The sequence below is a fragment of the Pteronotus mesoamericanus genome, unplaced genomic scaffold (assembly GCF_021234165.1).
Source record: "Pteronotus mesoamericanus isolate MK-2021 breed Mesoamerican mustached bat unplaced genomic scaffold, CSHL_Meso_final scaffold_507, whole genome shotgun sequence".
NCBI classification, from domain to species: domain Eukaryota; kingdom Metazoa; phylum Chordata; class Mammalia; order Chiroptera; family Mormoopidae; genus Pteronotus; species Pteronotus mesoamericanus.
This window is the reverse complement of record NW_026555319.1, coordinates 633,249-656,750: the sequence shown is the minus strand read 5'-3', so window position 1 is coordinate 656,750 and position 23,502 is coordinate 633,249. Positions and strand designations below refer to the sequence as shown.

The 23,502-nt window shown below is 68.1% G+C and overlaps 1 protein-coding gene across 3 annotated transcripts in view; it reads left to right on the top strand.

Moving 5' to 3' along the window:
* The window catches only part of SFSWAP (splicing factor SWAP), a 37,155-nt gene extending 19,519 nt beyond the window's left edge, over positions 1–17,636 (top strand). For all 3 annotated transcript variants that reach the window (XM_054594080.1, XM_054594082.1, XM_054594081.1), the window contains exons 8-18: positions 111–351; positions 1,047–1,178; positions 1,739–1,832; positions 2,643–2,814; positions 3,874–4,104; positions 4,775–4,965; positions 9,156–9,421; positions 12,535–12,660; positions 16,380–16,544; positions 16,974–17,046; positions 17,396–17,636. In XM_054594080.1, the coding sequence (XP_054450055.1) occupies positions 111–351; positions 1,047–1,178; positions 1,739–1,832; positions 2,643–2,814; positions 3,874–4,104; positions 4,775–4,965; positions 9,156–9,421; positions 12,535–12,660; positions 16,380–16,544; positions 16,974–17,046; positions 17,396–17,461 (1,757 nt within the window). In that variant the 3' untranslated portion in view covers positions 17,462–17,636. The remainder of the gene's footprint in view (positions 1–110; positions 352–1,046; positions 1,179–1,738; positions 1,833–2,642; positions 2,815–3,873; positions 4,105–4,774; positions 4,966–9,155; positions 9,422–12,534; positions 12,661–16,379; positions 16,545–16,973; positions 17,047–17,395) is intronic.
* The last annotated feature ends 5,866 nt before the right edge of the window (positions 17,637–23,502 follow it).

The window sequence follows — 23,502 nt, the reverse complement described above, 5'->3', positions numbered from 1 at the left end:
TGGTCCGGGCGGGCAGAGTGGCGCCGCCCTGGAAGGCGCCCCTTCACGCGTGGCGAGAGCCCTGTGCCAGCCCGCCCTCTGCCGCCCTCACCCCGCACGTGTGTTCACAGCGACAGTGGCGGCCATGTACTACAGCTACTACATGCTCCCGGACGGCACCTACTGCCTGGCGCCTCCGCCCCCAGGGGTCGACGTGGCCACCTACTACAGCGCCCTGCCGGCCACGGTGGCCGTGTCCAGCACCAGCGGGGTGGCAGCCGCCGCCCCGCCCCCGCCCGGGACCACGCCGCCGCCGCCCCAGACCACCGTGGAGACGAGCGGCGGGGCGGCCTCCACCACCATCACCACCAGGTACGCGCCGCTGCGGCAGCCCCTGTGCTCGGGGCGGGGGGCCCTCTGTCACCCGAGTATTTATCACCTGAACCCCCAAGGTCCCGAGCTGATGGGGCCGCGAAAGTTGTCCTAACACATAGCAGTGAGGTCTGAGCACTTGGAAGGTGACTGAGTCCCGGGCAGCCTCGCGCGGCGGCCCTCAGACGAGCCGCCCTCGCCCGTGCAGGCCGCGGCTGCAGCCCCGCGCTCCCTGCAGCCGATCGGGGCGCCTCGCCGGCCGCCGGGCGGCGATGGAGGGACAGTGCCCCAGGCCCAGCACTGTGCAGGCCGCGGGTGGCGCCCTCCTGGGCCCAGCGAGCACCGCGTCCTGGGCCTCTGCGGCGCTGGGCTGTTTTGGGTTGAAACGAGGCCTCTGCACGTGGGGCCGCGCGCGCCGGTGCCTCCGCATGAGTGCCCCGCTGCCCCATCAAACGCGGGGTGAAGGGGGCGGGTCACGCCAGCTGGCCTCCGATGTCCTAAACGCAACACAAACCAGCACTCGGTTCCTCCTGGTGGCTTCGGGGAACTCGCTCGCGCTGAGGGGAGCGCTGGGGGACGCGGCGACGTGGGGGCCCCCGACACCCTCGCACCGGCAGGGAGGCTGTGGTCCCCGTGGGCGGCGTGGTGCCCGCAGGCGGGGCCTGGCCGTGACTGGACGCCCCCCGCCCCCGCAGCGCCCTCGCCCCCGTGGCCGCCATCATCCCGCCGCCCCCCGACATCCAGCCCGTGATCGACAAGCTGGCCGAGTACGTGGCCCGGAACGGCCTCAAGTTCGAGACCAGCGTTCGCGCCAAGAATGATCAGAGGTGAGGGGGGTTCCGTTCAGGTGGCGTTGCTGGCGTTCGGGGTTCGGGTCAGCTTTTTTAAAGAAATCTGGCTGCGTAACTCCTTTTTTTAATGTTTTTAATCTGTATGTGTTCAGATAGATACGTATTGTGATAATGTAAATTACTTAGAGTTGGGGTGGTGGTTTTTATTGTCTCACTTATTTAGTAATGTTTACTTACTAATTTCTTTTCTAAGTAAAATGGTGAAGTTTCCTCAAAAGGTGGGAATTTGGGCCTTTCAGGAATCTGCTACAGAAATTTAGACACACAGCTTGGCGTTGTTTTTTTGTTGCTGCTGTTTTCTAATCAAATGACGGTTTTGGGGGTTGGTGAACAGACTGCGAGGCCGGGCGGCCGAGGAGGCCTGGGCGGGGCGAGCACTGCCCTCCGGCCACCCCTTCCCCGTCTGCGGAGCAGGTCGGGCGCCCCTGTGGCTGCCGCGCCGGCCTCGAGGCCACGGGGGCCGCCCTGACGTGCGGCCCCGCGCCGGGCCCAAGTGCGTTGGTGGGTGACCCGCCGGCTCCCTCTCGTGTCCGCAGGTTTGAGTTCCTCCAGCCTTGGCACCAGTACAACGCCTACTACGAGTTTAAGAAGCAGTTCTTCCTGCAGAAGGAAGGGGGCGACAGCGCACAGGTACTTGTCCATCAAGGCTACAGGGCTGTGGGGGGACTGGGGGCGGCAGGCGCAGAGAGAAGTGTTCCCGGGACCCAGGGAGCGGCGGCGGTCGCTGCACAGCCCCTCCCGGGCGTGACGCCCTCCAGCCTGCGCTGTCTCTAGCTTTTCCCGCCTCCCGCAGTTGAAGGGTGTTTTGACCCTGTTGAAACGTCTACCCACATCCACAGCTCGCTGACGACCAACTGGGCCCAGCGTGTTCTGGGAAGCACCCGGTGCTCGGGTGGGCTGTTTTTAGGTGCTTTGGACAGAAGCCCTGTCTTGCCCGCGCAGTAACACTTAGACCTGCGAAGCGCAAGCTCGCCCGCCCACAGCGGGCGTGGAGTTGCCCCTGGGGTCCCCTGCGTCCCAGGTTCTGCCACCTGCAGCCCCGCAGCCCCCCAAGCCCGCCCCGCCCACAGGTGCCCCTGTGTGGTTTTCGTGCATCTGCAGGAAGCGCCTCCTCCTGTCCTTGCCACCCTTCCTGCTGTCTCGCTCTGCGGGCGCCCGGGTGCCCGAGTCGAGGTCGAGAGAGCAGGGCACGGGCCTTGCCCTGTGGCGGGTTTCCTCCCAGGCTCCTCTCTGGCTGCGCCGGCCGCAGCCGCTGGCTTGGCTGTGGACCGTGGCCTCGGTGCCCGTCTACGAGTGTCCCGGGCGCCTGTCCCACGGTGGGCAGAGCTGGGGAGGAGAGCGCGTGCCTCGCTGCGGCTCGGACAGCAGCGCGAGACCTCCGTCTGCACGGACCTGCGCCCTCCCTTGAGGCACGGCGTCCAGTCACGTTCGTGTCTGCAGGCTGGACCAGCACCAGAAGAGGCCCCTGCGGGGTCGGCCCCTGAAAAGCCGAGTGACCCAGGGGAGGACGGCGTGGCCGAGGACCCAGCTGACGCCGGAGGACGAGGTGGCTCGGGTGGGAAGAAGGAGTCGGCGTCCAGCAAAGCCGCTGCCGACGGGAAGCTTGTGAAAGGTACGGTGTGCCTGCTCCTTGGCGTCAGCAGGAAGGGGCTCTGGGTGTGGGGTGAGGCCGCCGCAGGCCTGCGCGCCAGGCTCCCTCCTGGGTGGTGCTGGTCTGGCGTGCGCTCTGGGGCCGCCCGGTGGAAGCCCCGCGCCAGTGCATGCTGGCCTGGCAGCCTGTGCTGCCGCTGCGTCTTGCAGTTTAGCGCAGAACGTTCCAGGTGAAGCGTCTTGGACTTCCAAAACTGATTGGTACGCGAACTGCCCTCCCAGGAAGTCTGTTTTCTGCCAGTCAGAGCTCCGCACGCTTCATTCCAGTTACTGTTTACGTTCTTGGGAGGAGTTTGTTGGCAGCCAACTCAGGACGGGACAGCAGCCGATAGGATACAACCCGGACAGCAGCGCGCGCAGCCACGTCACCACGGACGGCGAGCTGTGGCGGCGCCTGGGAGGGGCCCTGCGCTGGGTCGCGGGCAGCGGCGTGTCAGCCCTGTGTCGGGTGCGTGGGTGCCAGCTCCGCGCGGTTGGCACAGAGCGTGTGCTGGCGGTTGACTGTGTTCGGAAGCTGCTGCCGAGCATTCTCTAGCCAGCGTGGCTCTGTTGGTTGACGCGTCCTCCCATAGCCGAAAGGTCGTGGTTCCGTCCCCAGAGTGGGTGTGTATGACCGCGGGTCGGGGCACGTGTGGGAGGCAGCCATTTGGTGTCTGTCTCCCTTCTCTCTCGCTCGCGCGCTCTCAAAGCAATTAGGAAATGTCCCCGGGTGAGGATTAAAAGAGAGAGAGGCCGTGTTACTACAACAGGCAGTAAAGGCTTGATGTTGTTGAACTTGTTTTCTGTAGAAAGTCTAAAGCAGGTACAGAAATGGGGCGCGGTGAACGACCACGCCGACCCCCAGCAGCGCGTGGGGCGGGACCCCCGACCCCGGGGGAGCCTGCCGCCCGGGAGCCTGCGGGCGTGCCTGCAGCAGGCGGCTGGGCCGCGGCGGCCCCTGGCCCCGTCGGGGGGTCCCCGGGGGCTCCTGCTCTCGGCCCCTCGCTGAACCCCTGTCGCCGTCTCTGCCTTCTCTCCACAGCGTCGTTTGCGCCAATAAGCTTTGCCATCAAGGCCAAAGAAAACGACCTCCTTCCCCTGGAAAAAAACCGCGTGAAGCTGGACGATGACAGCGAGGACGACGAGGAAGGCAAAGAGGGGCAGGAAAGCGCCTGCGCGGCGGTGAGCGCGGACCCGGCGGTGGCCCCGCCCTGCGTGGCCGCCGAGGAGAAGCGGCCTCCGCTCACCCAGGAGGAGCTGGAAGCCAAGCAAGGTGGGTCCGCGTCCGGCCTGCGAGACTGACCGGGGGGCGCGAGGGGGCTGCGCCGTGGGCGGCCTCTGTGGGCAACGGCGGTCTCCCCCGCCCCCCGCCCCACGGCAGGACAGCGCAGGGGGCCCCCGTGCGGAGAGCGAGCTCTCGGGGCGGCCGGGCGCGGCCGGGCGCGGCCCCTCCGCTTCCCTCGTCTGCCTGGGCTTCTCGGCTGTGCTTCCGGGTGAGCCCCGCAGGCCACGCGCGGCCGGGAGGGGCCGCTGTTGACCCACCGGCCGCCTCACGTCAGGGCCGTGTGCTGGTGCGCTCATGACGCGTGCCGGTTCCACACCGTGCGGGGCTGGGGGGCGGCCCGCGTGCCCGTGCGCCCGGCTCCCAGGCCCACCCCAGGCTCCCCCGGCCCAGCATCAGGCACGGCCCATCCATCCTCCGACTTCGGTTTTGACAGTGAAACGTGAAAACGCTACTGATAAGCACCACACAGTAATTCTCTCAAAATTCAACTCGTTCGGTGCGTTTACCTGTCCTGTCCTGGAATTCGTGTCTTGTTCATCCTTCGACGTGACTGTTGTAGTCGGTGACCCCTTTGCTGCCTGCGTCGATGAAGGCAGCAAGGTCCTCCTAAAGCGGGGCTCGCTCTAAACGCTGCCTTTGCTTCTGGTTCCCCCTCAAGCAAAGCAAAAGCTGGAGGACCGGCTGGCCGCCGCCGCCCGGGAGAAGCTGGCCCAGGCGTCCAAGGAGTCAAAGGAGAAGCAGCTGCAAGCGGAACGGAAGAGGAAGGCCGCCCTGTTCCTGCAGACCCTGAGGCAGCCTCTGCCGGAGGCGGAAGGCGGCAAAGCCGAGGAGGGCCCCTTCGGCGCCGAGGTGAGTCCGGCCCGGCCCGCGCTGGCCTCAGGGGACGTGCCATCGCCGGAGCCCTGTGTGGGCTTGCGGGGCCCTCGCTTGGGCGCCCACCGTCGCTGACACGGTGGTCACACGGCGGGGCTCAGGGAGGCCGGCGCACACCCATGTGTGCACACGGGGTCCCCGCGCGTTGTGAGATGCGGCCCCCATCTGGGAGGCTGTCCCTGGCTCCCTCACAGCGACTGCCACTGAGTACCCCTCAGGGCAGAGCCTCACGCAGGGGCCGCGCGGCGTCCTGGCTTCGGTCGAGTGAGTCTGCTCTTCAGAGGAGCTGCCTGTCCGACTCCGTCCTGAGCTGCGTGTCCAGGACGGGGCCGCGACCGCGCATCGGGGCTGCTGCCCTGCACTTTCTCTGCCGCGCGGGTGTTCCTGAGGGTCTCAGGCCCTCGTTCAAAGCCGACCCTGGCTGCACGCGGCCTCTGGTTGGTCTGTTTCCCTGCGGGGAGCAGTGTTCTGGGTTCAGACGCTGAGCGGTCGGTCTGTGGAAGGCCCAGTTGGCCTTCTCAGCTAGACTGTCCCCAGGATGGCAGCTCTGCCCCTGCCCGAAGCGCCTCCTGCCGAGCTGGGGCCGGCAGCCGATGCACAGGACGGACCGGCACCTGCGGGCATCGCTGGCTCTGGGCCAAATGGGGCAGCTGACGCGGCCACTCTCACCCCTGGAGCAGCAGAGCAAAGGGCTCCCAGGAGAAGGGCGTGGGGAGAGTCCTGGGCACGTCCGCCTTCGGGGCTTTAGCTAAAGGAAGTGCGTCTCGGCCGCGGCCGGAGCCCGGAGAGCGCGTCGCGTGTGGGGCTGCTGTGCGCCCCTTGTTGCGTGGCCGTCACCGGGGCAGAGGAGGAAGGGCTCGAGTAAGAGACATCGGCACCCGTGGGTGCTGGGCCAGCTGCGCTCCACGGTCGTGTCTGTGTCGCCCGGAGCGACCGCGAGCCCGCGAGCCCCCCACCCGGCCTGCGCTCTCCGTCCGCGCGGGGCCTGTCCACGTCACCGGTGTGCGGGCGTCTGCCTTTCCTGTTCTCGAGCACGTGCACGGTGGGGTCCGGGAGGCGTGGGGGGGCTGCACTTCCTGTCGAGGTCGCCGGGCTGATCCTGCGGGCGTCTGCTGGGAGAGTCTGTCACCGCTGGGCGTTTCAGCAGAAGGGCGCCAGCAGGCGTGACGGGTGACCCGTTGCTTAGAGACGGAGACTCTCGAATTAAGTTGGCCATTGTCATGAATGAGATTCCCACTCGAAGGTATTTTCAGCCTAAAGCGGCTCTGGAGACAGACAGCAGGGCGCCCTGACCCCCCGGAGGGTCCGGGCGCAGGGCTGACCCCAGCCTGGGGGTGGAGCCAGCCCCGCAGCGCGGAGGCTGGGGGCTCGGCCCGGGGGCAGCCTGTGGTGGTGGCCTGCGTGGGGTCTCGGTCAGAGGCCTGGAGTTGCACCCTGTTGGGTGCTGTGCTGCCGTTCACACGGCCGCAGCCGCGGGGCGTCTCTCGGTAACAGTCGTTTCTTCCAGTCGGCGACCCTGCCGCGCTGAGGGTCCTGCCAGAGTTGGGGAAGGAGACGAGGCCCCGGCTTGCGCGGCTCGGGGGCCTGCGCGCCGCCCGCGCATCAGGGGGCCCGCGGTTCGACTCCCCGCCAGGGCACGCGCCTGGGGCGTGCGAGAGGCAGCGAGTCAGCGTCTCTCTTGCACGTTGACGTTTCTCTCCTTTTTCTTCTTCCCTTTTCCTCTCTCTAAAAAAAGGAAATAGATCTTAGAAAAAGAAAGAAAGAAAAGGAAACAAGGACTGTAGCAAGCATGTTTGTCAAGCCCCCTTGTCCCTGAGTGACTTGGTGGGTGACGTCGCCCCCAAGCGCTGCCACCGGGACGGCTGTGGGCACCAGGCTGCGCTGCCACCGTGGGGGGTGGGGACGGCCAGGCTCCCGGGGGCAGAGTGAGCCTGTGGTCTGCAGCCCCTCCCTGCAGAGAGGGGTTTGTAGAGGCCTGGGCTTGGACAGGAACTTGGGGAGCCACCGTCGTTGGGAGAGGTGACAGAGACCCCCCCCCCATGGCGGGAGCAGAGCCGAGCGGGCCTGGGGGAGCCTGGCCGGGGGGGCGGGCCGGCCCCGGGGAGGGCGCAGCGCCACCGAGTAGGAGCCTGTCGTCCTTGCCACAGGGCCCCCCCGCCCCCTGCCCCCTGCCCCCTGCCCGAGGCTGTGGCGGGCGGGGCCTCTGCTGGGCAGCGGAGAGGGCGCGTCTCAGTCTGAAGTCTCAGGCTTATTAAAAATCCTCGAGTCCGTGTATAATTACCCCATTCCCTGGTTAATGTAGTGTTACTCCACGAGTAAGATTTGATTTTGAAACGCCGAGGTCTGCTTTCGAGCAGTTCGTTTTCCCACAGCAGGAAATAACAGTCGTTAGTCGGTGCTGATTTGTTGGCAAACACGTCGCTGAGCTAGGAGGACTGATCGGGGTTATCTCTCAGTGCTGGGGGGCGGGGCCGTTTTTCAGTGTTTTCAGAAGTGACTCGTTTATCAGAAGTGCTTCCTTGACTTCTCTCAAGCACCGTGCAGCCCAGCCTGCCCCCCGCCATGACGGTCAGTGCCGTGATCACTTCTGCTGGGTTGTTAACACCCACCCCGGGAAGGGGGTGCCGCCCGTGGACCCTGGGCGCGGCGTGGGCCGGGCGCATCTGCCCTCAGCGCCCTGCCGAGTGAGCGGCCGCGGGGGCTCTCGGTGGCTGAGCCACAGCGCGGTGACGTCAGGACGTGTCACTTGGCAAGGTTTGCCCTGCACCCTGTGGTAGCTGCTGGTCCCATGTGGCCATTTAAGTTGAACTTAATTAACATTAAACCCCCAGCTCAGGCTCTCGGTGGTCTGGCCCCGTTCCCAGCTCTCGGCTGCGTCGCGCTGGGCTGGCTGCGCGGACGTTGTGGGGAGCTCGGCATCGAGTAGCTCGGTGACCGCGCGTCCTGTTTTTCCCGTCCGACGGCTGATCGGTCAGGGCTTCGATCGCACCTGTTAGGAACCCCCGTGCCTGCCCCAGGGGCTCCCCCACCGCCCACCCACGGCGTCAGGAGGTCCCGCGGGCCCCTCTCCAGCTCCACTCCCTGCAGTCGGCCCGCAGGAGGCGGGGGTCCCTGCCCCGAGCGGCATCAGGCGCCACCGGCTGTGAGGCAGAAGGACCCTCGCCCCCAGGCCGTGTCCATGGGTGGCCGCGGGGCCGCGGGAGGAGCGGCGTCCACAACCTGTGTCCACACAGGCCACAGGCTCCTCCCGCACGGAGGGCCAGGGGCCCAGCGGCAAATGTGAGGCAGCGACGGGTTTTGGGGGTTGGGTTTGGTTCGGTCTATTAGCTCACTTTTGTTAAACAGTGTGATGTGGACGAAGGTTCACTGGGAATTCTGGGTACTGGGCCACTGCCCGGACGAGACAGGGAGCCTGGCCCCGTGGAGGGCCATCCCGCAGCCTCCCCTCGGGTGACGGGCGCCCCCAAATAGGGCGCAGCTGCCTGGCCTCTCCGTGCTCGTGTCCCCGCAGCCGAGACCCAGTGGGCGAGGCCATGGACGTTGGGCGTCTGCCGCCCGCACCGGGAGGCGTCCCTGGGAGCCACGAGGCTGGCGGGCCCGAGCGGCGTCTCGTTTCCGTCCCCCCGTCGGCCTGACACCTCCGTTAAGTCGCGGAGCCCGTGCGGCCCGGGCAGGTGTGAGGGGCGCCCCGGCCCGCAGGTGCCGCGAAGCAACCGCCTGCCTCGTCCACGCAGGCGGCGAGAGGGCTCACCCCTGTGACGGAGGGTGTTTCCAGAGTCAGAGGAGCCTCCTTAGCTCAGACGTCCTTTAAGAGTTGTTTCCAGAGTGTGCAGACGTTCCCGGAAACCGAATGCTGAGGTTTGGGGAACCTCCTTTCCGGGGAAGTCGCAGTTGTTTGCAGAAGAGCAGGCGCGGCCCTTCTGCGGGCACAGCGTCCGCACGTCACGGCCGGCGCCCTTGGCTGGCGCAGGCCGGGGGCAGGGGTCCCTCCGTCGGAGGCCTGCCCCAGGGAGGCCGGGTGCCGCTCTCCACACTGCAAGGCGGCGTGGTCCTCCCTGGCGGCGCTGCTCGTTGCGGCGAGGGACTCGTCAGCGGAGCCTCGTAACGGGGCACTTTTAGTGCCATCTTTTCCCTGTTAACACCCGGACATTTGCTTCGGTTCCCAGGACGCCAGCCCTGTGGCCTGCCCCCTGCTGAGCGGGGGCCGACCCCTGCCGCCTGCGGACAGCAAGCCTTTGGAAGGGCCCTCGAGCAAGAGCAGAGGCCCTCCCAGGGAAGCAGAGAGAGAGAAGAAGAAGAAGAAGCACAAAAAGCGGTCTCGGACACGGTCGCGCTCCCCCCGGCATCGTGCCTCGTCCAAGTCCCGGTCCCGGTCCCACTCAAAGGCGAAGCATTGTCTCCCCAGCGCCTACCGGACAGCGCGGCGTTCCAGGTGGGTGCGCGGGGCGTGTGGGGCGCGGGGCAGAGGCACCCACAGGCCCCGGGAGGAGCGCTGGGGGCTGTTTTTACCTACCTCCAAACCTCGTGAGCTGCTGCCAGGGTTTTTAAAAAATAGATTTATTTTATTAAAATTTTAAGAGGCCTTGGAAGAAGCAAGCACAACACATTTGCTGACTGTTTGAAGAATTCCAGGGCTCGGGGGCTGGTCTGTCGGGAGGAGTGGACTCCCCGCCCTCCCGCCTCCGCGTGTGTGCAGTCGGGAGCGGAGGGCTCTGCCCTGGGGGCGCCACGGGGGCAGCCCCGCTTTCCCCTCAGCCGCTCGCCTCCGGGCCTCCCGCTGGGGGTCGCTGTTTAACCCGAAGCTGCCCTGCCCGGGAGCCAGCCTCGCACGGCAGGCCCCAGCGGCCATGCCCAGGAAAACCTCCGAGGCCTCACAAGTTGCTTCTCAGTACGGCAGCTTTTTTGTGGTGGTGGTTTTTCCCTCCTAAGTTACTGGCCTGCAGGAAGTTCAGAAAAAGAAAGTTCCAGTTCACAGCTCGGGCCACACGCTGACAGCCTCGCGGTGCTGCCCTCGGCCCCGGCTCTGAGCTTGCCTTCCTCCCAGGGAAGCGCGGCCGCTGGCCCGGGCACGCCTGCCTGGGCACGCCTGCCTCTCGGGGCAACGCAGGAGTGCGTTTTAGCTTGAAATTGGGGGTCCCTTACTTTCTCTGTGATGAATTGTATAGCAACCAGTGAAGGGAACCAACTCCACCTCTCAGTCCTGTCCCTGAAACGAGGGATTGGGGCTTGTGCCGGTCCCACAGGGTGACGGTCCCCACACTCGTGTGGCCGGCTGGCCCGTTCTGGGAGAACCCGGCCGTCCACGGCAGCAGCGCTCAGGAGCCAGCTGGCCCCTCGGGCCTGCGGACGCCCGCAGAGTCGGGTGGCCGCGGCGCCGTCCCGTAGCTGCAAGGCCGAGGGCTTGGCTCCTGGGCAGGGCTCGAGCTCAGGCTGCCGGCTTGGTCCCTGGTCGGGCGCGTTCGGGGGCCAAGTGATAGGCGTTTCTCTCACGCATCAATGTTTCTCCCTCTCTCCCTTCCCCTCTAAAAAAAAAAAAATCAATTACTGTGTCCTTTTAAAAAAATAAAAGTAAAGTGGCTGTTACCAGATTCCAGGTTTTCTGGGAAAAAATCCCACCTCGGAACTGGGGGCGGGAGGCTGCATCAGCGCCTGCTCCGGTTTCCGTTCCCTGGAGCCCCGCAGCTCCTGCCCACCCCGCGGCTCCCACTGGCCCTCGGCACAGAGCAGAGCGGGAATTCCACGCTGCGAGCAAATAAGCTGAATGAAAGGGGGGAAAACTTCAAGCGTCATGGGACTCGGATATTTTTCTTGAACTACCAAAATGGTTTGCTTTCGAATAAAGGCACATGGGACACGTTATCCAAACGACGGTGACATTTACACGCAGCCTGACCCGCTCCCGCGGCTGCTGTTGCCTCGCGATGCACAGGTCCTCTTGTGACAGGAAGAGGGACCACCCCGGGGGCCTGGCACTGACCGGCTGGGACCTCGGGAGGCTCCCAAGCTCTTGTTCTGCCCAAGTGCGGGGTGGGGCCCCGACTCCGCGGGCGTCCGCGGGCCCGAGGGGCCAGCTGGCTCCTGAGCGCTGCTGCCGTGGACGGCCGGGTTCTCCCAGAACGGGCCAGCCGGCCACACGAGTGTGGGGACCGTCACCCTGCGGGACTGGCTCAAGCCCCAGCCAGGGCCAGCCACTTCACTGCAAAGGAATCGGACACGTCGCCACCGCGGCGGCGCCCTGTTCTCCCGGTTATGCACACGCAGGCGCCGGTTGCCGGACTCTGCGTGGAGGCGCCGCAGGGGCCTTTGTGCCGGCTGAGCAGAGCGCTGCCCGGGGCTCGCGTCCGGCCCGCCTCGCCTGCCGTGGGTGCAGCATCACACCCGGTGTCACGGAGCCACGGCCTCCTCAGGGTGCTGCCCACGGCTCCGTGTCCTGGCCGCGCGGGGGTGGCCGTAGAGCGCCTGCCGGGAGGCTGTACCCCTGAGCGGGTGGGGCTCCAGGCGCCCTTTGGGGGGAAAACCGGGCGAGACGTCGGGGTGTCTGACTGAGGCCCCCTGTGCCGTTACGCGACCCCTAAGGAAGGCGGGGCGAGGCGCCGGGCTGGGGCGGCATGTTCGCGAGGGCCCGGGCTCCCTCGAGATGCGGCTCCCGGCGGCCTTTCGAACGGCCGTGTGTCGTTTCAGGGGGTTATTGTGATTAAAACGATGCCAAGTAGACTTTTTTAAACGGCAAAATCAAACTGTTCTTTATTGTTTTTGACTGGATTGTCATGGAAACAGAACAAAAAGAAACGAGGTTTTTCCCTCAGATTTCTGCTTATTGCAGGTCTTCTCAAAACAGTAATTTCACGGAATGAACAAAACACTGAACGGAGGATCCTGAGCCCATCATTAAAGGGCTGTCCGTTAAAGACCTTGACGCCCCTCCCCCAGAGGGTTCCCAAGAGTGGGCAGCGGGTGCCCGGTCATGGGGCCCAGCTGCCGCGGGGCCGTGTCGCTGTGGAGACAGCGCCTTTCCCAGGCACAGAGAGGGAAGATCGAGCACTGGCGCAGAGCGTGGTGTCCGAGCAAGGCCGTCGACTTGGTTTCTTGGCCCGAGCGCGCCTGCGGCCGGCCGGGGCCGGGGGGCAGCCGGCTCCCGGTCACTGAGCGAGTGCAGAGGCCCCGGCCCCTGCCGGCAGGAGAGGCTTCCGGGTCCCCCTCCCCCCATCCCATTTCACTTCCTGCGGCCACAGCTCTGCTGGGCCTGTCCCCTTCCCTTCCTGGCAGAGTGGCTGTGAGCAGAGCGTCTGGGCAGAGGTAGACGGGGGGCTGCAGTCCTGGTCGGCTTGTCACCCCGTCGCCGGCGGTGGCAGCGTGAGTGGTGGGCTGGTGACGGCGGAGCCTGGTGAGGCGGGGGCTCTGCCCTGGGCTGGGTCAGCCACATGCCGGCGGATCCGCGCGGCGGCGGGCCCCCAGCAGGACAGACAGGCACTGCCCCCCGCACGCCACGGAAGTGCTGCTCTGCGGCCGGCCACCAGGACTCACCTGCCTGTGTCCCCTGCCCAGGTCCCGTTCCCGGTCTCCCCGGAGAAGAGCTCACTCTCCTGACAGACGGAGGGAAGAAAGAAGCGTCCCCACCGCCTACCGGGTGAGCAACAGCCCCGGCGTGAGCAGGAGGCGGACCCGGTCCAGGTAGGCGCCTGCGTCGCCCCAGGCATGGCTGTCGGGGGCTCGGGGGCGGGCCCGCCTCTCAGGCCGGTGTGGGCCATCGGGGAGGCCACGGCTGGATGCACGCCGGGTCCCCGAGCGCCTCTTCGTTGCTGTGGGACATGGAGTGGGCACCGGGCTAAGGGCCCATGTGGAGACTCGTCCCCAAGTCTGGCTGCGCCTGTGGACAGGGAGCGGAGCCGCGGGCCCGTGACGAGGAGCATCGGAAGTTTGGGCCTCCGAGTAATCCCAGCGGGAGACTGTGACCAGGCCGCGGCCCCAGCTCCCAGGACAGGGCCGCCGAGTCCTCGCGGGGCTCGGAGCAAGGAGAGGGCAGGCCTCCCGGCCGCGACCACTGGGGACACCTGTCTTTGCCGGGGCGAGCGCAGGGCCGGCTCCCGTGTCTGCTGAAGGAGAAGCCCCGGCTGCCGCGCCTGGTCCGGGCCTCTGACACCCGGCAAGCAGGCCCCGCCGTCCCGCTGGGGCCCTGGAGCCTGGGCCCCCGGGGCCTCGCTGAGCCCGTGGACCTGAGCCAGGGAGTGTGGCGGGCGCAGAGGCTCCGTCGGGCCGCGCGCGGCATCCCCCACGCGGCCGCGCGTCTGGGGATCCGCCGTCCAGTGTGGGTGCTGGCGCGCCAGGGCTCGGCATCGCTCAGCGGGCGTCTCGTCCTTGTGCCCTGCACGGGAGTTGGCGCGGCCCCGGGTCTGGCGGGATGAGGCGCGTCACCGTCCCGGTGACGGAGGTGCCTGAGAAGGTCGGGGGCAGCGCGCCCCGCGCCTCGGCCGCGTGTCCTGTGCTGCCGGCTGGAGTCCGGAGACTTGGGGTTCCAGAACCTTCCAGAGGACAGATCCCTAGTTTCAAGTGTAACTGATGGTCGCTGGTCTTGGACAAAAACCCAGCCCCTGCCCGGCCTGTCTGTGCACAGGAAACGTGCGCCGGGCAGCCTGCGAGGCCCCCGCGCCCCGCGCCGGGCGGTTCCGGAGGCCGTGCTCGCGGAGACGCGCCTGAGACCTGGCTGGTCCTGGGATAGTCTGTTAACTGACAAAACGTCACCTCTCTTAAGTCCTTTTTAAGTTACAAGCAAGTTTTAAGCAAGTCATGGCTGAACATAGGAATTTATCACACTCTATGGTCTTTGTAAGAAGGGCGTTGTCTCAAATGAATTCCTTGTAGCAGAAGATCCTCCTCACAGAACAGTCCTTCATTTGCCCTCAAAGTAGAAGCAGCGTCGTGGGGGAGGCGGGTTTTACTGGGAGCCGCCGGGACGGGTGTGGGCTCCGGGGTGGGGGCGGCGGCCGGAGCCCGGGGCGCGTGCAGCAGGGGTTCGTTTTGCGCTCGGGCACAAACCCAGAGTCGTCTGTGAGGCCGGAAGGCGTGCTGTCAGCCGTGGGATCCCGCCACGCCTGCCGTCGGAGGCTCCGTCCCTCGGCTCAGCAGGGGGGGCTCGGCCCCCCGTCGGCCGCCCAGCCCCGGGGCCGGGGCCTCCTGCCGGACTCGGACGGTTCTACCCGCCGACCCTCGGGCGCGGGTCTCGGGAACGCAAGGCCCTGTCTAGGGCTCGGGAGCTGGCTGTTAAAATTCACCGTCGTCCCAGAACGAGTGGGGAAAACCCAGTCACGTCGCACAGCTCACGTCCTGTTCCTTAAAAAGCAAAGGAGGGGCCTCGACAAGGACGCCCTCCGTCGGACACAGAGTACCTGGGGGCCCCGCAGCGGGCGCTGCTCACGAGCGAGAGAGCCCCCGCAGGCGGGCGCGGGCCGGCGGGCTTGGGTTCTGTGGCAGCGTTTGCGGCCGTGACGGTGGGCAGGGAAGAAGAAGAAAAGGCTCACGGGCCCGGGAGGGGAGGGCCGGCAGTGGTTTCCCGTGTGGGTGTGTCCCGTGCACCAGCCCGGACAACGGACCCGCGAGGGAAGACGGCCGTTCTGACGGCGTCAGGACACCGTGGGCCCGCGGGGAGTGGAGGGAACGGCGTGGAGGGGCCTCCGCGCTGCAGCCGCAAAGCGCACCAGGGAGAGCTTAACAGAGGAATGCGGGGAACGCCCAGGGCCCGTGGCCCCGGGCCCGTGCGGCGCCATCCACGCCCGCAGCTCCCGGGGGAGTCGCTGCGCTGCAGCGCCAGCACCCACTTGCAGGTGCAGGGGCCTGGCAGGCAACGCGTGCGGAGCAGCGGGGCTTCGGACAGAGAGGAGGGGGCGCCTGCGCCTGGCGCAGTGGTTCGTTCAAGGTGCATCACAGACCTGACGGTGGAAACCAGAGCCGCTCAGCTTTTGAAGAATTCAAGGGGGTGTGTGCGTGGCCGTCGGGTGGCAAAGATTCCTGAGCGTGTCGAAAGCCGCGCAACAGAGAAAGGATTACATTCTGGGCAGTGTCGAAACTAACAATCTCCGCCCAAAGGCACAGTTAGGAAGGTGAATGGGCAGGCCCAGGCGGGCAGGACGTTCGCAGTGAGTAACCGGGTTACCAGGGGCAGCTGACTTGATTGCCACTTGCTGGCAGAAGACGCATGAAAGGCCAGTGAAGCCTCCTGGAGCGCGTGGAGGGGCCCAGTGTCCTCGGTCACCTGCCGGGGCAGTGCAGGCCAAGCCCCAGGGGAGGCTGCGTGTCCGAGGAGCAGGGCTGGGAGTCACGGGGCTGGACCGCTGAGCCAGGGCGGGCGGGCTGTCACGGTCCGCCCCCCACGACACAGTCACGCTCGGCCCTCTGTGGCCCAGCCACGCGCGAGCCGGGGACGCGCCCCGACGGCCGCCCCCGAGGCAGCTGGGCCTGTCGCCGCCAAGAGCCGGGAGCAGCCGGCGTCTGCCGGCGGGGGAGCCCGAGCGAGGAGCAAGGAGAGCAGCGCTGGGGGCCACTGGCCGTCCCTACGTCCCGGGTCCCCACGCTCAGCACGCCCACCGCCCGTGAGCACTGGCTGCTGTCACCCCCCGCACGCCCGCCCTGCAAGTCGAGCTTCGTCGCAGTCGGTCCTGACAGGAGAAACCGCGGGAGGCGTGGCGCCCTCCAGTGTCGCGTCTGCAGGCCCTGGGGACGGGTCCCCGCCTGTGAGGTCGAGCCAGGTGACAGCCAAGCACACGCACCCGCCTTCACATATCCCATGTCAGCAGCCACAGAAACGTCAGATTTGGGGCTCAGGTTGCTTTGACCTGAGGTCACGTGCCACTGAACATTCCGTCGTTTCTCATTTGCTGTCGTCTGAGAGCCGTTAACCAGCGATGACGTTTTCTGCGCAGCCGGTGGGCTCCTGAAGGGGGGGGGCAGCAGGAAGGGGCGGCGCTGTTCTTAGTCTTCCTGGGGGTGTGGGGGCCTCGCAGGCAGGGCGGGTGGCGCTGAGCTACTACTGGTCCTGTCACGGGCGGGAACCGGGGGACTCGGGGGGGCTGGCGCAGGGCACAGGGGAGCGGCGAGCGGTGCCTGTTCACGTCGTCACACCTCCCCAGCGAGGCAGCGGGGTGGACGGCGGAGCTGCATGTGGCCGCTTCTTGGCGTCCGTACCGACGGGGCCTGTGCGGATGGACGGCCGAGAACAGGCCCCTGTGGGGGGGCCGCCCCCACCCCTCGCCCGTGTGGGGCTCCTGTTCGCCGCCGCCAGCTGCGCGTTCAGCAGCACGTGTGCCGCTGTGAGAGACGGGGAACGGCCAGCGGTTTGTGGGGAGCGTCACGGCTCCTTCAGGGCCGGCGCCGCCTGTCTGACCCTGCCTCCCTTCCAGGAGCCCCCACGAGAAGAAGAAGAAGAGGCGCTCGCGGTCACGGACCAAGTCCAAGGCCGAGTCCCGGTCGGCGTCCCCGAGCAAGCAGGCCCCGCGCCGGCACTCGGCGCACTCGGCCAGCATCTCTCCCGTGGAGAGTCGGGGCTCCAGCCCGGAGCGCTCCAGGTAACCCGCCCCGGCCCCGGGTGAGCGGGGGGTGACATGGGGCGCAGACCCGACCCCACCTCCCCGCGGGCGGGCGTCCCAGGCTGGCCTCGCCTCCTGGGCTCCCCTGAGGTCAGAGCCGGGGCGCGGGGGCCCGTCCTCAGGCGCCCGCCACGTCGTCACAGCCCCCCAGCGATGCACCTGTGTCCTCGGCGTCTGGGGTGGGGGACAGGCACAGGGGCCACCTGCCGGGGACCCAGCGGTCCCCATCCACAGGTCGCTCACTCCGGGCCTCGGAAGGCAGGGCCACACTGTCCCTCTGGGACCGAACGGGCGCCCCCACGCCAGCGAGGGGCTCTCTGTGGGGCCATCAGGACCCCTGGGAATCGGGCCGCTCGCTCGGGGCTGTAACGTTTGTGTTTGCTAAGCCTCGAACTCTGTTTGTACCAGGGGCATTTCTCAGGAAAAAGACGGTCAGATCTCGTCGGCGATTGTGTCTTCTGTGCAGAGCAAAATAACTCAGGTGAAGTGGGGCGTCCGTCTCCCCATCTCCTTATAAAGGGCCCTCCTGGCTCATCTGATCGGGACCCACGGGTCCTGGCTGGACCCCAGAGGCTGGGGGTGTCGGGCACCCGCAGGCCCGAGCGCTCTGCACTTCCTCCTCCCCCAGGGTTGCCATGGGACCTGGGGCCCGCCGCCCGCAGGCCCAGCCGCGGGGTCGGGGACCGCGCCCAGACTGGGATGTGCCCGCGCCACACGCCCCCGCCCCCCGCCCGCCCACCCACACAGCGGCACGTTCACAAGCCGCTCCACCGCACAACGCCCACCTCCCGCGTCTGCCGGAGCTCACGGGTGTCCTGTCTCCCCCACAGGACCTCATGGCCAAAGTCCGAGCGATGCTCGCTGCTTCCAAAAACATGCAGACCAGCGCCTCCTGAGGCCGCACGGAGCGCCGGCCAGACGCCCCCAGCGTCCGTGGACAGCGGCGGTTTTTGTAAATTCATTTTTGATGACATTTTCAGTTTAAGATTTTGACCAGCAGTCTCTTACCTGTATATTTGTAAATAATATCATGTTTCTGTGAAAACGTATTATCAAATAAAATGGGAGGAAAACAGCTTTTCTAGCCAGCGACTGTGGGTGGTTTCTTCCTCGTTTGGCTTGTGTTTTCTCCACGTGCCACCTGTCACTGGACTCACACGTGGCGCTCGCTGGTGGGCGGGCGGCGGCCGGTTTGCCGGTCCAGCAGCCTGGCCACCCTGGCTCAGGTGCCCGCGCAGGAGAGGCAGGTGGCCCGCAGGCCTCAGGCTGGTGCCTCCTGGGGACTGAGCTGTCGGCGTGGATTTTAGCCCCCGGCCCCCGAGACGTGGTCCGAGCCCCTACGGGGGGCCACCCCGGACCTGCGAAGGGCGGCTCCGTCCTGTTGGTCCCGCGGGCGACAGCGCCCAGGGCGGCGGGCGGCGGGCAGACCTGCTGTGTCACCGGCTTCTGCAGCGCCGGTCAGCAGGGGCACTGCGCCCCGGACGGCGTCCTGTCCGACACCGAGGCAGGGTGAGCTGGTCACAGCGGCCAGACTGGGGAAAGCCACTGCAGGGGACAAGTGCAGGGCCGAGACGGTGACAAGACCCAGCACCGGCAGCGGAAGCCCCTGCCTTGAGGGCGGCCCCAGGGCAGAGAGGACGCCAGGCAGCAGGGGGCGGGGCTGCCCCGTGGGAAGGCCCGCAGGTGGGTGAGCGCAGCCGCCCGTGGCGGGGGCGGGGCAGGGCGGGGCCCGAGGCGGAGACCCCGAAGGGCCGGGAGGCGGGCAGCCCCAGGACCTCACACACGGGAGCGTGGCCCCGGGGGTGGCCAGCAGTGCGCCGGGGACCAGAGCGACTGTCCCAACCCCCACCAATGGGACGGGGGCGGGGGGTGGACAACGGGCTCGTCCTCTCCGGTCTGGAGGCCAGGAGCCGAAGACCCCGCGGCTGGGGGCCATCTGTTCCTGCTGCTGGCGGGGCAGGGGCCTGGGTGGGGCTGGTGTCCGTGCACATGTAGGTCACATCCAAGGACCAGGAGCGTGTCCTCCCCTTCAGTCACTGCTCAGAGCGGCCAGGATGGACGTCCCCCGCCCTGATGGTGGCGGGGGGGCCGCGGGGAGCCCAGCAGTGTGCAGGGGCCGAGGGTCACGCCCGGATGTGTCGGGGGCCCCCAGGGACAAGGGCGACGTGCGGGGGCCGCCCCTCCCTGTTGCCCGACATCAATGTCACGCTCATTAGTGTGTTTCTGCCAGACGCTTCTGCCTGCTTTCAAACACGCGCACACATGCACACAGCTCCGCACACGGGCACACTGACTTACGCTCACAGGCACGCTCACATGGGCACATGCAGCCCGGGAAAGCCACCGCCTGCGTCCCTCCGGCTCAGCCGGGCCAGCCGGGCCTCCGCCGGCTCCCGCAGCCCCAGCGCTGCCTCTCATTGGAGGACATGGGCTGGGGGTCCATCCCAGAGCCAGGCTCGTGGCCGGGGAGCGGAAATGAGCAGCACACACCCGGGCCCTACGCTCCAGGGGCTGACAGGCACGGGGGCGTTTTTCTGCAGGAAAGTGGGGGTGCTGGCGGCGGAGGCTGGGTCGGAGGCCCGGGGAGAAGACAGCGGCGTCCGCTGTGCACACGGGATACGCAGACGGAAACAGGCTGTGGCTTTGCAGGGGTTCTCGGCTTTCTCTCTCCTAAAGCTTTTCTCACGACACCACGTCCACACAGCCCCGTGGGTGCCCCTGGGTCGGGCCGTGCTTTCTAACTCCCACCTGCGTCCCTGTCTCGGGTACATCCCAGCGCGGTCAGCGCAGGGCAGCCACCGGCGTGTGCAGCACGCTGAGGGTTGAGAGAAGGTGCCCGTCTCTCCCGGGGACACGGCCCCAGCCCAGGAGTCCCAGACGGGCAAACGGCACGGCGGGGGCCCGGCAGCACGGCCGAGCACAGGGCCCGGCTTTAGCCGGGAGCCCTGGATGGGCAGTCGGGCAGCCTCTGATCTTACTGGCTCTTCCACCCGCACCTGCCTTCTTGGGCGGAGGCGGGTATGTTTCGCAGGGCCCCACACCTCACACCCACAGTCCTGGGCCGCAGAAAACGCATGTCGTGAATTTTAATCGCTGCTCCCCAGTGGCCCCCGAGCGAGGCTGTTCTGGCCAGGCGGGACTCGCGCCCATGCCTGCCCGGGCACGGGCGGCACACAGCTCCCCAACGCCAGCCATCGGTGGGTGGAACGTGGCCCCTTGGTGCTGCCGGGGTCCTGGCCACGTCCAGACACCAGGACTCCGTGGCCGGCTTGAAGGGAAAGCAGCTGTGGTGCCACAGAGTCCTCCACGAAGTGACACGTCCCCTCACGTCCTCGGCTCCCCCACTGTTCACCAGCTGCCATCTGGGGAGAACCCCGACCTGTCTGCAGGTCCTGCCTGTGCTTGTGACCCCAGGTCACTGTCTCAAGCCGCCTCTCGTCACCGCCCTTTGGTGCCTCCGCGGCGGCTTGTACAGCCCTTCGCCGGGGCTCCCTCTCTGCGTGCTCAAACGCAGGCAGAGCCGTTACAGGGGGCTCAGCCACGCCAGCACCTCCGTGAGCCCCCTGACCCAGCCCTGCCTGCCGCCCACCCCTCCTCTGACGCCAGCACCCCCGCTTCCTGTAGCAAACCCCTTCCGCTCAGGTCAGTGCAGGTGGGGGGCTCACTTCCACGCCCCGGCCCCATGGCTGGTTTGGGGAGGGACACATGATCGATGTTGTCCAATGACTGATGGCCCTGGGACGGTGGCTGGGAAGCTGGCCAGGCTTGTGGAGCTGGAAGGCTGTGGGCGGAGCTGCCACTTGGAGGAATCTGCCTGAGGATGATGCCCACACAGACGGAGAGGGAAACCGTATTCTGATCACGTCCTCGTGCAACTTGATCCAGCCGCACCTGACACGGCCTGCTCCGGGAGGGTCCCGTGTAAGGAGCCCATGACGACAGCCACATCGAGCTCAGTTTCTGACCGTGGCAACCAAGCCGGCCCGAAGCACCTGAGCAAAATCTAGGGATGTGCCGGAGAAGAGTCACGGGTGCTGTGGTGCCTCTATGCCCGCGGTCTCCATCCGTCTGCGGCAGGTGCACACTCTCCAAAAGGGGCCGCCGGGCGCCAGGAGTAACAGGTGGGATGAGCTCGACGCCCGCCCGGGGCAGGATGGTGAGGAGGGGTCTCTGCCCGACCGCAGCCCGCGGCAGGGATTGCGAGCAGGGGCCTGGGCCTCGGCTTCCCTGTCTGCCCAAGGGAGCCCCGCTCCTGGCCCGCCGCTGAGACCGGGGCTGAAGGCGGAGAGGGAGCTGTTGCAGCCCCGGGGACGGAAGCCCAGAACCAGCGCGTGTGCACTTGCGCCTCCGGGCCCTGCGCGGCCTGCCCGGATCCTCCGGGCCCAGGACCTCCAGCAAGTTGCGTCCTGTCCCCGGGCCCCGGTTTCCTCGTCTGACGCGGGACCAATCGTTCTGATAAGGCGTCGGGAGCCGTGAATGCGATCTGAGCACGCGCCGGGCGCGCCCGGACCACCAGCGAGGCAGCTGCTCCCCGCCGCCCCCGACTCCCGCGGGGGCCGCCCCCGCCTCCACCCCCGCCCACTGCGGTGCGGGGCCGCCACCTAGCGCCCGAGGGGCGCTGCGGCTCCCGCGCGGCCCCCAGCGATGACCGCCAAGCCGGACCCCGTGCAGGGTCCGGGCCGGAGCCGGGGTCAGCTCCCCGCAGGACGGCCCGGACTCCCGGGCCCTGCGCGCACCCGCCCGGGACCGTGTGGGGACATCGGCAAATGCCTTCCTCCCGGCCGCCGCAGCCCCCACCCCCGTGAGACTCGTGCGGCGGGCGCAGAAGGTTAGGAGCATCCCCTGCGAGCGCAGGGCGCGGGCCCTTTAAGGCGGTGGGCGGGGCGCGCGGTCGGAGGTCATTAGCATATATTAGCATGCCCCGCCCCGCCGCTGGGCGGCTCAGTCGGCCGGGAGCAGCGCGCGGGGCGCTCGGGACGTGGGGCGAGGGGACGTCTACGCCGCACCGCCCGCCCTGTGATCGCGATGCTCGGCCCGCTGCGCCCCTGGGCCCGGGTCCCGCCGCTGCCGCTGCTGCTGCTCGCGCTGGCGGCTCGCGGGGGCTGCGCCGCGCCCGCGCCCCGCGCCGAGGACCTCAGCCTGGGGGTGGTGAGTGCGCAGCCGCGAGGCGGTCCCGGCTGGCGGACCCCTCGGTCGCCCCGGACCCACTTCCCGGGCGGCGGAGCCGAGGCGGGCTGGGCTGAGGGTCGGGCACGCGCTCACCGCGTCTGGGACCGGGCGCCGGCCCCTTTCCCTCCGCGTGCGCTCGGAGCGCGCCGCAGCCGCAGAAGCCCGCGGAGGGGAGCGGGGGTCGCCTGGCCCGGGCCCCGTGCCTGGCTCAGAGCGGCTCCGAGCGGGGACCGCAGGCGGATGGGACAGGCGTCGCTGCCCGGGAGAAGTGCGCCCCGCGTGCGTTCCCGGGGGAGAGCGGAGAGGGGCGCGCGCCCACGACCGAGGAAAGGCCGGCGCTGCGGAGTGTGGGCGCCCGGAGCGCGGTGGTTCTCGAGTTGGCTCCGCGCGGGTGTTGGGGAGCGAGGGAGCCGGCCCTCGGCATCCTCCCGAGCATGGATCTTGGCCCTGCGCCACGTCCACTCCCAGTGCCAGGGCGCCCAGTCTTGCCCTGCCGCCCCCATGGTCCTGTCCTGAGCGTGATGGGGTCCCCGCGCCGGTCCCAGGCTCGGATGGAGCCCCACCGCCTGTCCAGCGCCGTGTTCTCCAATACCAGCCGTCCCCGCTGGCTTGGTAGCCGCGCTGAAGAAGGCGCGGGCGCTTCCCACACCCCCTCCCCCGTGCAGCCCGCCGGGCTTGGAGCCTGCTCTGGCTCTGGGAGAGTCCGGTCAGACAGCGTGGGTCTGCCGCCCCCGCGCGCGGAAGGCCAGGCCAGGGCGCGGGTTCATTGAGCCGATGCCTTCCGAGGTCGCCGCCCCTGCAGCTGCCCTCGCTGCGCTCAGACGCAGGGACCCGGGCCAGGGCCCTCGGCGCCGCACCCCGCGCGCACAGCCCGCGGCCGGGCAGTCTCCTGAAAGGGGGCCGAGGTCCGCTCCACCGGCACGGCGGGCATTCGGGAGCTCCCGGTGGATTCAGGCAGGCGGGGGCGCGTGGCTGTCACCCGCAGCCCCGTGCGGGGCAGGACTCGACCACAGGTTCTGGGTGAGAAACGGGCCCTGGCCGCCACTGCCCAGCGGCCCAGCCCTCGAGCCATCCAATGGGGGGGGGGGGGGGGGGGGCGGAGGGCAGCCAGGGTTCCTGCATGCAGACTTCAGGGGACCCGGCCGCCGGCTTCCTCCCAGCCAAACTGCCGCTCAGAAGGTGTGCCTTTCCCCTCCTCCAGGTTCCTGGGAGCTGGGGTTTCCAGGGCGCCCTCCAGGCACACACTCTGAGGACATGGCGTTGGGGCTGAGTGGGTGTAGAACCCCGGCCTGGAAGGCCAGTGGGGGTCACAGTCAGCGGCGGGGCTCCGGCCCCTCCACACTTGCTCATCGGACCCAGCGCAGCTGTGAAGTTTCCCGGGGCTGCCTGGACGGCGCGGCCAGGTGCTCGCCTCCCAGCTCCTGCCTGGGCACCTCCTGCTCCCATGGGCCCCCCAGCACCCGGGCAGTCACCTGGACGCGCCCTGTGGGGTGCGCTGGCCTGCGGACATGGCTTGCCAGCCTGGAGCCCAGGGACAGCAGGGCCCTGGCGTCTGTTCCCCTGGGGCGAGCAGAGGACGCTGCCCGGGCCCGGGAGCCCCCACCCCCGGAGGCCTGGTGTGGGAGAGCCGTCCTGCCTCTCTGCCCGGTTTGTGGGCAGAGGGCGGCCTCTGGTGGCCTTCCGGGGAATGACAGCTCAGAGCCTGCGCCCCAGAGGCGCAAGGGGGCTGCGAGGCACCGGGATTTAGAGGGACAAGGGACTCCTTCCC